Source organism: Myxine glutinosa, chromosome 9 (assembly GCF_964187855.1).
Source record: "Myxine glutinosa chromosome 9, kmMyxGlut1.1, whole genome shotgun sequence".
Lineage (NCBI taxonomy): Eukaryota > Metazoa > Chordata > Myxini > Myxiniformes > Myxinidae > Myxine > Myxine glutinosa.
The window spans coordinates 59,084,965-59,096,992 of NC_136269.1; the positions used below are offsets into that span (position 1 = coordinate 59,084,965).

General features: G+C 44.6%; 1 protein-coding gene across 3 annotated transcripts in view; it reads right to left on the bottom strand.

The window, feature by feature from the left end:
* The window catches only part of CMTR1 (cap methyltransferase 1), a 122,176-nt gene that overhangs the window by 88,557 nt on the left and 21,591 nt on the right, over positions 1-12,028 (bottom strand). For all 3 annotated transcript variants that reach the window (XR_010982023.2, XM_068100807.2, XM_068100806.2), the window contains exon 7: positions 3,614-3,686. Coding sequence is in view for 2 of the 3 variants with exons in the window: in XM_068100807.2 (XP_067956908.2) it covers positions 3,614-3,686 (73 nt within the window). In the remaining variant the exon portion in view is untranslated. The remainder of the gene's footprint in view (positions 1-3,613; positions 3,687-12,028) is intronic.

Below are 12,028 nucleotides of genomic sequence, written 5' to 3' on the forward strand. Positions count from 1 at the left end.
TGTAAATGTGTACCATGTAGCGCCACCTGGTGATGGTGGCAGAAGGTATTACAATTTCCCTTTTTACCTGTGCAACAATGAGGTTATGAAGCACTCTGCACTGGAAAAAATTTCCTCCTTCCCTTCCCTCTCCTCTCCCAAAACGGAGGGGCCTGTCAAAGCCACCCTCCGCTGCACCCACAACGCCGGGTACTCCTGCAAGTTATATGTAATATATATATATATATATATATATATATATATATATATATATATATATATATATATATATATATATATATATTTTCAGACTTGGCAATTAATAAAGAAATATTTTTTTTGTGGGGGTGAACTTACTTTTCAAGATGTCTTAGAACCAAAAGTTCATTGGAATTATGTTGAAATTATTCTAGATTTTGTTAATGTGACCTTAAAAAGAAACAAAAACCACATTTGACATTTTGAAACAAATAAATTGATCCTTGAAAGTGATGTAAACTGATATCGAACTCAATTCATGGACAGTACTGTGTTAAACTTCTGTACGTTTTCCAGAAGTATCTCTTTATTTTGCACATTAGGCAAAAAAATTTTTAACAAAAACAAAAGTTACATTACGACTAGGATTACGGACAGTAAAATTACAGTTCAGTACTTCATGTAACCCGCACAAGCATTCAGGAGAGCACGTACACGTTGAGGCATGCTGTTCACGAGATTCGCCAAGGTTTGGACAGGAATCGCTTGCCATGCAGTGACAATAGCCTGCTGCAATTCACACACAGAGGTCGGCTGCTGGTCCAAGTGGTCGATTTGACGCGTTAATTCTGCCCACAAGTTCTCTATCGGATTCATATCCGGGGACATGGCAGGCCACTCCATATGCTCTACACCACGGTCAGCAAGAAAGTGTTGGGTCACGCGAGCACGATGAGGCCGTGCATTGTCATCTTGGAAGATAAGGTTTCCTCGAAAGGCTGCACGAGCAAATGGAAGCAATGTTTCTTCCAGAATGGCCCTGTACTTGAACTGGTTCAAGTTTCCATTCAGAACAACCAGGTCAGTTTTGCCCCCTGCATGAAAAGCAGCCCAAACGGTCACCCCACCACCTCCAGCTTGGACTCTTGGCACTATACAATCTTTGTTGTAGGCTTCATGCACTTGTCTGCGCACTCGGACGCGGCCATCTTGACGATAGACCAGAAATCTAGACTCGTCACTGAAGATCACGTGATTCCAGTGTCCTGGCTGCCATTGACGGTGCTCTCTGGCCCACTGCAATCGGCGCTGGCGGTGTTGTCTGGTCAGGCGTGGCTTTCTCAGGGGATGTCTGGCACAACAGTCTGCTTGAACCAGTCGTTGGTTGACTAGCCTTCTGGATATAGGCACATTTGTCAGTTGCTGCCACTCAGCCCTAAGCCGATTAGCTGACTTGGTACGGCCATTGCGGACTAACCGGTGCAGCTGGCGATCATCCCTCCTTGTGGTTCGGCGGGGACGTCCTGGCCTCGGTATTGGAGTAGGGACACCCCTCTGAACATTTCCTTTCAGGATCTTTGACACCTGACCTTGAGTGATGCCATACTGCCGAGCAATAGCACACTCTTTCATGCCGTAATTTCGTAAAGCCACCACTCCATGACAAACAGCATTGTCGAGTTGACGGACCATCTCCAAAGGAAGCGGCAATAACTTTTGGAGACGTGCAGCAGTTGTTTTCCACTAATACAGAATGCAACAACCCTTGTATACCCGACTGTGAAGCCAATCGTCAAATGCACCTGTCCGCACATTTTGCCACGCCACCTGTTATATAATCCTGTTGTTGACTTCTTGCTGCGACAGACAATCAGTGACATGGTTCTTTTAACAAATAAATCACCAAAGTGTAAAAGAAACTCACCAGATTGATATACTGAGTTAAGAAAGTAAACCCAAGTCAAGAAAAATATATATATTCCATATTAAATGCCAAGTCTGTATATATATATATATACAGTGAAACCTTGACTTACGAGTTTAATTCGTTCTGTGACCGAGCTCGTAACTCAATTTGCTCGTTTCTCAAATTAAATTTCCCCATTAAAATGAATTGAAATGCTATTAATCCGTTCCAGCCCCCCAAAAACCACACCAATTTTTTTTGAAATATATATATATAAATATCTCGTGCTTTATATTTCACCTGTATGCAGCATACAAGTTGGCAGGATGGCCTGGACTGGAGGTACGCACACTTGACTCTAAACTGTCCAGCCTGGGTTTGAATCCCGACCCAGCTATAACCTGTCATGTCGGTGTTTCACAGGCAGGGTGATTCATCAATGTGTGTACCGCTAAACTGGGCGCCCCGTTTGCGTCCCATTAGTTGTTGGATGTTAAGGATCTCACCGTGTCTTCCACAAAGAGAAGGTGAGCTATCGCCGGCACTCTGAACAAGTTGTGGCCTGGCATGCTCTTCTCCTCTGCCGTTATATACGTCCTCCTCGGCATCTTTTTCCAGAAGAGCCCTGTCTCGTCACAGTTGAAGATTTGCTGGGGGATGTATCGTTCGGCTTCTATCAGTTCGGCAAAAGTTATAATAAAATCTTCAGCTGCCTTCACATCCGAGCTTGCTGCCTCACCAGGCCTGACGACGGAGTGAATGCCGGTCCTCTTCTTAAAATTATCAAACCATCCCCGACTGGCTTTGAATGACTCTTCCGATGCCTCGTCCGTTGATGTTCCCGCCGTCTGCTGCACCAAATCCCCGTAAATGTCTCGTGCCTTCTCACAGATGATGCTCTCGGTCACGGTATCTCCTGCGAGCTGCTTCTCCGTCAACCACACAAACAACAACTTCTCCATCTCTTCATGGACAGAGGTCCGGAGCTTTGAAATAATCTTAACGCCCTTGGCTGGCGTTATAGCCTTTATCGACTCCTTCTGCTTCAAAATCGTACATATCATAGAAGTACTACGATCGTACTGCCTCGCCAAGTCGACAACACGCACACCTCGCTCATGTTTTTCGACGATTACGTGTTTTATATCCAAGCTCACTCGCTCGTAACTCAGATCTCGGCTCGCATCACAAAGCAAAAAATCGACCGAGCGACGGCTCGTATCTCGGAAAACTCGTAAGTTGGTGCACTCGTAAGTCAAGGTTTCACTGTATGTGTGTGTGTGTGTGTGTGTGTGTATATGTATGTGTATGTATATATATATATATATATATATATATATATATATATATATATATATATATATATATATATATATATATATATATATATATATATATATATATATATAAATATATATATATATATATATATATATCAGTAAAAGTGCGTCTCAAAGGTTTATCAGGTTAAATGAATCATTGGCTAGTTCAGTTGTGCCAATTAACTGATGAAACTGATCCTTGTGAAAGGCAGTTCCTGACAAATTTGGCTGACAAGGGCAAGACAAATTGTCAGCTCGATTTGAACTTCCACATTCTCTAGTTTTGTACCATCACTTTTGCAACCTATTTGTCACCTTTACGTTGTCACTTCATGTCAGTTTTGTGACCTGCCTCGTTAAATTTAAACCTGAATCTAAAACAATTTCTTGAACCCTTTCCCCCAATTGTGTACGACTGGATACTTACCCCTTTTTCATTCTTTGGTTTTGTGAACATGAAGTCAAACACAGCATCCATGTTTGCCATCTTCATTGCGGCCCTGCAACATATTACAAAATGACGTTATTTAATGGTTCATTGTCCCTACGTTGCTTTACAAGTTCGAATTCTACCTTAATAATGATCTCATCAGAGCATGATGTGATTCATAATTATATGTCTTGTAATAATTCTGGTCACCACCTTAAAATACCACTGATGGCACAAGTTTCAGCGAAGACAAGGTGGTGGCTTGGGGGGAGATGTTTAAAAAAATAAAATAAAATAAAAAAAAAAGAGGAGAAAAACATGGTATGAGGCAAGAAAATGATGCTCGACTTAAATCGGGACCCTTGTATCAAGAAATTTCAAACTGATCGGATCAAGCGTTCTACTTGTCTAATTATGACATCATAATGAAAGCACCATTGACATCGTCATCAATAATAATAATAATAATAATTCATTTATTTTGTATAGCGCTTTTCCAGAAGCCCAAAGGCGCTTTGACAGAGTGGAAAACATAATGCATAACAATACATGAAAACAACAATTGCAAAAAGACAAGAATCAAGAAAACAAACAGCAGCGATATACGGCATATATATAAGACAAGAATCAAAAAGACAAGACAAGAATCAATAGGGAAATATTTAAAGCAAAAGGAGGGAGAAGGAGAAGAGATAGTCAGGGGTTAAATGCTGTGGGTTGAATGTTGAATGCAGCGTTGAACAGGTGGGTCTTTAGTGATGTTTTGAATGTGGTGAGTGAGGAGGAGTCTCTGATGGTGTGAGGTAGTGAGTTCCAGAGGGTGGGAGCAGCGATGGAGAAGGCCCTGTCCCCCCAGGATCTGAATTTGGTCCGGATGGAGGGGGTCAGGAGGTTGGTACCAGCAGAGCGGAGGTTGCGGGTGGGAGTGTGTCTGGAGAGGAGGTCAGCCAGGTAGGATGGGGCCAGGTTATGGAGGGCTTTGTATGTCAGGAGGAGGATTTTGTACTGGATTCTCTGGGGGATGGGGAGCCAGTGAAGCTTGTAAAGGACGGGGGTGATGTGGTCACGGGTCCGGGAATGAGTGAGTAGACGGGCAGCGGAGTTCTGAATGTATTGGAGTTTATTGGTGATTTTTGAGGGTGAACCATAGAGGAGGCTATTGCAGTAGTCCAGACGGGAGGTGATGAAGGCGTGGATGAGGGTTTCTGCAGCCGTGGAGGAGAGGGATGAGCGGAGACGGGCAATGTTTTTCAGGTGAAAGAAGGCTGACTTTGTGATCTGTTTAGTGTATTTGTCGAAGGAAAGGGTTTGGTCAAAGATGACGCCAAGATTCCGGATGTGAGGGGAGGTGGATACTGGGATACCGTCGATGTTGAGGGCAAAGTTATGGGTGGATTTTGTGAGCGTTTTTGGGCCAATGATGATTATTTCAGATTTATCACAGTTAAGCTTGAGGAAGTTGATTTGAAGCCAGGATTTTATTTCAGTGATGCAGTTTGTCAGGATAGAGTGGGTGTCGGTGGAGACGGACTTGGTGGAGATGAAAAGCTGGATGTCATCGGCGAAGCAGTGGAATTGGAGACCATGACGGCGGATTAAGTGACCGAGCGGGGACAGGTAAAGGATGAAGAGGAGGGGGCCAAGAACTGAACCTTGGGGGACACCTTGGGGGAGGGGAGCAGTGGGGGATTTGCAGTTATTGATGGAGATGAACTGGCATCTGTCAGAGAGGTATGATTTAATCCAAGAGAGGGCAGTGCCGGTGACGTTAAAGGTGGATTCAAGTCGGGTGAGGAGGATAGTGTGATCGATGGTGTCAAAGGCAGCGCTGAGGTCGAGGAGGACGAGAATGTTGAGGTTGCCAGCGTCAGAGGAGAGGAGAAGGTCGTTGGTGATTTTGAGGAGAGCAGTTTCAGTACTGTGGTTGGAGCGGAATCCGGATTGGAATGTTTCATACAAGTTATTGGCAGAGAGATGATGTTTGAGTTGAGTGGCTACAGCGCGTTCCAAAACTTTTGACAGAAAGGGTAGGTTGGAGATGGGTCTGAAGTTGTTTAGGGTGTCAGGGTTTAGACCAGGTTTTTTTAGAATGGGGGTAACAGCAGCAATTTTGAGGGAAGGTGGGACGATGCCTGTAGACAGGGAGGAGTTTATTGTTGCAATGATAAGTGGAGAGAGAGCAGGGAGGGAGGCTTTGACAAAGCTGGAGGGGATGGGGTCAAGAGTGCAGGTGGCAGTTTTCATTCCTATGAGGAGTTCAGAGAGGTCAGTAGGAGAGATTGGGGAGAACCGAGACAGGGGATGGCAGGACAAGGGGGGGCAGGTGGTTGGAGGGGGAGCGGGTGCGGCGGTGGTCAAGCTGTTGTAGATGTTGTCAATTTTGCGTTGGAAGAAAGAGAGGAAGGAGATGCAGTTGTCTACTGTGAATGACTGGGTGGTGGTGTTCAGGGGGCGGAGGAGTTTGTTTATTGTCGAGAAGAGTGCTTTTGGGTTTCCGGAGCCAGAGTGGATAATTTGAGAGTAGTAGGCAGAGCGGGCGCGGGAGAGGGCATCTTTGTAGTGTTGTATGTGGTCCTTGTAGGCTTGGGAGTGAACTGTGAGACCCGTTTTATTGCGGAGTCTTTCAAGTTGGCGAGCACGAGTTTTCATCAGGTGGAGTTCAATATACAATATACAGTATGTTGTTCCCCAAGGAGAGTTCTTTACCATGAGCCATGTCTCAATTTTTTCTATGCAGTGCTTTCGGAGATATAGAGGTGCAAAGTTTTTCGGTTTTCCCAAGATGGCGCCAGTACCACGTGACCGATGACGTCATGATTATCAATAAAAATTCTGCAGGAGGAGTTGCACCTATGGTGAAAATTTCCTGTCAATCGGACCAATGGTTGCAGAGTATATCATATTATTCTATGCGGACAAACAGACAGACAGAAACAAACAAACAGACAGACAAACAAATGAAAATTGAGGATTTTAGAAATTTGAAATTGTTTTTGAACTTTGCCTATGTTGACCTTTTGGCCTATGCTAATCTCAAAAATAGTGGCTGGTTGAATTCAGTTAGCCGATATGTAAATCCCGTTCAAATTTCAAGTCAATCCGATGAAAATTGAGGATTTTAGAAATTCGAAAAAAGTGGTTGACCTTTGGCTTATATTGACGTTATGACCTATGTTGATCAAAAAATAGTTGGTGGTTGAATTCAGCTAGCCGATACGTAAATCCTATTCAAATTTCAAGTCAATTGGATGAAAATTGAGGATTTCAGAAATTCAAAAAAAAGTGGTTGACATTTGGCCTATGTTGACCTTTTGGCCTATGCGAATCTCAAAAATAGTTGGTGGTTGACTTCAGTTAGCCGATATGTAAATCCTTTTCAAATTGCAAGTCAATTGGATCAAAATTGAGGATTTCAGAAATTCAAAAAAAGGTGGGTTGACATTTGGCCTATGGCGACCTTTTGGCCTATGCTGATCTCAAAAATTGTCGGTCGTTGAATTCAGTTAGCCGATATGAAATTCACATTCAAATTCCAAGTCAATCGGATGAAAATTGAGGATTTTAGAGATTTGAAAGAAAGCGGCTGACCTTTGGCCTATGTTGACGTTTTGACCCTTGGATCTCAAAAATACATAGGAATTTGTCGGACCACGAACTCGACCATTTGGTAAAGTTTCATGAAGATCTGTTAAAAACTGTAACCTGAAGGCAAGTATAAGTGAGCGGACACACACGGACTGGTACCCTCGGTCCCCCGCCTTTTGGGTGATATGAGGGATAGATATCTGTAATATGAAAGCTAAATCTTGAATGTTTTTTGAAATATCGAGTACACAAGCCAGGTTGTGTGCCATGGCAACATAATTTAGCCAATCACTGTCATGACCTAATGAGATTGAGATAAATTCATATGGAGAATATATCTGCAATATAAAAACTAATTGTTCAACGGTGTTTAAAATATCGCGTGCACAAAAATACATGGACAGATGATTGGTGGTCGGTTGGATGGAGCACATTTTAATGTCCCCTGTATCCGATTTTGGCGGAAGGGCGGGGGAAAAAATGCTGATCATTTTTTTTATCTCTTGTGAAAAGAACCAGTCAGTGGGTTTTATCTCAGTCTATCTCCCCCGCCCTTCCGCCATTCATACTCGTGATATTTTTTACCATCATTAACCCTCCCCAAGCCCACCTCTTTCAGTGTTTCCATGTTATCAGGTTTCACTCACTCCCTAACCCTCCTCTTCAGTTTTTGTCTTTTGCTGCATTTGAGGCTTCCGACTTCCGGTCCCTCGAGCGACGAGGCTTGCTTCGATCTCTCCACGGCATCAAAGTTTCAGTGTTTTCCCGTTCGTGTCTTTGTCAAATTTCCGCTGGGTATTTTGTTGTGTATGTGTTATTGTGCATTTCTATTTGGTTTTGGTTTTGTAGTTGTTGCAAATTTGTGTGTAATTAGTCATTTTTTTGTTCGCGCCAAGTGCGCGGCCTGGTCTCCGGGCTCCCTCCCCCCCCCCCCCCCCCCGTCAGTGTTTTGTGAATATGGGTTCTTTCCTTCATAGTATTTGCTTGTTTCTTTGATTTTCTTTTCTCCCCCCTACCTCTCACGAACATCTTACCCTTTGTCCAGCGTTTTGAAAACAGAACAAACAAATAAACAAACAAAAAAAATTCTATATTAATTATTTCTCTCCTCCCGGACACGTGCTTGTTCACTCTCCTCCTCGTCTCGACTTGTGCCCCGCCCCCTATATCTCGTTTTTCTTCCACCTCTGCTCCTGCTTTCTCAAATCCACATTCTCACTTAGAGACTTTTCCCAGATTGTTTTTCATGGTTTTGTTTAAATATTATTTAAATATGTTTAAACCGCAGCCGTGATGCTGACGCCGCCCTCCCCCCCTCCCCCCCTCCCCCCCTCCCCCCCCCCAGAATTTCCATGTTTTAAACATTTCCCAGTGTGTACCCTGGATTAGAATAGGTACACCGTATCCCTGCGTGTCGTAAGAGACGACTAAGAGGGTTGGCGTCAGGAAGGGCATCCGGCCATAAAAACATTGCCCCAAAAAGAGAACCATGACAATTACAACTACATATGGGCAGGGTACAGCCCGAAGTGGAGATCGGTTTCTGAGGTTTGGGACATGGAATGTAGGGACAATGACAGGGAGATCAGGAGAAGTGGTGGAAGTATTGGTCAGAAGAAGAGTGGACATATGTTGTGTGCAAGAGACGAGATGGAAGGGAAGTGGTGTGAGAATGGTGAAGGGTAGGCAGGGACAGAAATACAAGTTTATGTGGCAAGGGTGCCTGAAGGGCGTGAATGGTGTTGGTGTCCTGTTTTCTGAGGAGTTTGTAGACAGTGTGGTGAGTGTGACTAGAGTGAGTGATAGGTTGATGATGGTGAAAATGATGATTGGAAAGCTCTTGGTGAACGTCATCTCGGGATATGCTCCGCACATTGGTCGAAGCGATGAAGAGAAGGACAAGTTCTGGTGTGCGATAGAGAAGCTGATGGAAAACTTGAAAGATGAGGAAGTTGTTGTGGTAGGAGGAGACCTAAATGGACATGTGGGAAGGAGTATGGATGGTTTTGAGGGAGTTCATGGGGGTTACGGATATGGTGTGAGAAATGGAGAAGGTGAAAGGATTTTGGAGTTTGCTGATGGAGCTGATTTGTTGATTTGTAATACTCAGTTCCAGAAAGAGGATAATAAGCTTGTTACATACACGTCAGGTGGGTCGACAACAACCGTTGACTACCTGATGGTGCGTAGGCGAGATAGGGGGCACCTCCGGGACATAAAGGGGGAGGAGGCTGCTGTTTCACAGCACCACTTGGTTGTCTGCGACATAAGGGTGAAAAGTGCGAGGAGAGCTCGACGGGTGAAGTACCAACCGAGAATGAAGGTGTGGAGGTTGAAAGAGGTGACAGTAAGGGAGGCATTAAAAGAGAGGCCGAGTAGGGACGAGGATGATGTGGTTGAGCTTGAAAGTGGTTGGATGTCAATGAAAGCTAGTCTGTTGGGAGCCGTTGGTGGGGTATGTGGATGGACAAAAGGACAACCGAGGCACTGGGAAACATGATGGTGGGATGATGAAGTTGGAAAGAGGATTGACGAGAAGAGGACGAAGTTCAAGGAGTGGCAGAAGGCGAAGGGTACGGGAGCAGAAACAGCAGAGCAGGAAAGTTATAAGGCAGCCAGGAAGGCTGCAAAGAAAGAGGTAGCAAAGGCGCAGGAGGCATGGAGGAAAATGTTCGGAGAACGCTTGGATTCGGAAGAGGGTCAGAAAGCAGTATTCAGGATTGCAAAGTAGATAGCGAAAGAGAGGTGTGATGTGATGGGGGTGAGTTGCTTGAAGGATGAAGTGGGACAAATCGTTGTCGACCCAGATGGAATTAAAGGAAGATGGAAAAGATATATGGAAATGCTGTTGAATACAGAGAATGAATGGGATGGCAACATAGAGAGTAACCCAGTTTTAGGACCGGCAGAGAAGATAACTGAGAAGGAAGTTGAGGAAGCGATAAAAGCAATGAAGGGTAGAAAAGCGGGAGGGCCGACAGGAGTTGTGGGAGATATGTTGAAGGCAGCAGGAAGTTGGGGTGTGAAGAGAATGACAGAGATCTGTAATCTGGTGGTGAAAGAAGGCCGCATTCCAGTGGATTGGGAACTGAGTAGCCTCATCCCTCTATACTATGGAAGTACCCTCATCCCTCATCCCTCTATACTATATCTATGAAATGAAGGTATTGGAAAGGGTGTTGGAGAGGAGGATAAGGAAGAAAGTGAAGATCGACGAAATGCAGTTTGGATTTATGCCAGGAAGAGGAACGACAGACGCGCTTTTCATTGTGAGGCAGTTGCAGGAGAAGTACATAGAGAAGAGGAAGAAGTTGTTTCTTGGGTTTGTTGATCTGGAGAAAGCATTCGATAGGGTTCCACGCAAAGTATTGACATGGGCATTGAGGAAGTTAGGAGTGGAGGAATGGTTGATCAGAATAGTGATGGCAATGTACAAAAGAGCGCGCACAGCTGTAAGGACGAAGGACGGGAACATAGGTGAGTTTGAGGTGAAGGTGGGAGTGCATCAGGGGTCGGTACTAAGTCCACTACTATTTGTAGCTGTGATGGAGGTGCTGGCTCAGAACGTAAAGGAGGGTTTACCATGGGAGTTGTTGTATGCAGATGACCTGGTGTTGATTGCGGAAAGTATGGATGGACTGAAGGAAAAGATGAACAAGTGGAAGGAATGTATGGAGACAAAAGGTCTGAAGGTGAATATCGGAAAGACGAAGGTGATGGCAAGTGGTAAAGCATGTGGTGAGGTGGAAAGAACTGGGAAGTGGCCCTGTGCTGTGTGTAGGAAGGGTGTCGGAGTGAACTCCATTCAATGTACAATGTGCGCTGAGTGGGTTCATCAAAAATGTAGTGGTCTGAGAGGGTCATTAACCAGTGTGGCAGCTACATTCAAATGTAAGGTGTGCACAGAGGGAGCTGCAGATGGAGGAAATGTTGAGTTGGATCTTGGAGACGGCGTGAAGCTGGAAGGAGTGAAAACATTTTGCTACCTCGGAGACATGCTGAATGGAGAAGGTGGATCAGACTCGGCAACGGTTGCTCGAGTGAGATGTGCATGGAAGAAGTTTCGGGAACTGAGTGGCGTGCTGATGATGAGGGGAGTGTCGTTGAAGCTGAAGGGAAAGGTGTATGCTGCATGTGTGAGAAGTGTTATGATTTATGGGAGCGAGACATGGGTAATGAACGTAGAGCAGCAACGAAGGTTGGAAAGGGTGGAAATGTGAATGGTTCGACGGATGTGCGGAGTGTCGTTGAGAGACAGGAAGACAAATGATGAATTGCGAAAGATAATGGGAATAGAGCCTGTGATTGATGCTGTGAAGAGGAACACGTTGAGATGGTTTGGTCATGTGTTGAGGAAGGATGAAAGTGACTGGTTGAGAAGAGTGATGGAAATGAATGTAGAAGGAAGTAGAGGACGGGGAAGACCGAGAAAGACTTGGCTGAAGATGGTGGAAGAAGAAATGCGGGCAAGGGGGTCAACAAGGAGAGATTCAGAAAATAGGGCAAAATGGAGAAGATTGTCATGACCGCTAGGCTAACCCCCGCTCTAGTAGGGAAAATGGCCTTTAAAATGCATGTTGTTTGTTGTTTGCTGCATTTTTAATTCTTACCCAGTTCTTCCCCTCCTTCTATCTTGTCCCTCTACCCTGCTGCTGGTGTCCCCCCTCTATTAACACTGTTCTTTTTATTCTGTTATGTCCACGAGCCTCAACTCTGTATATAAAATAAATAAATAACCCCACAAGACCCAGCATGTGACAAACAAATAACCTTAATTGGCACCAAGAAACAAACAGATGATAGGACAAACAGAACAAGGAGGATGTG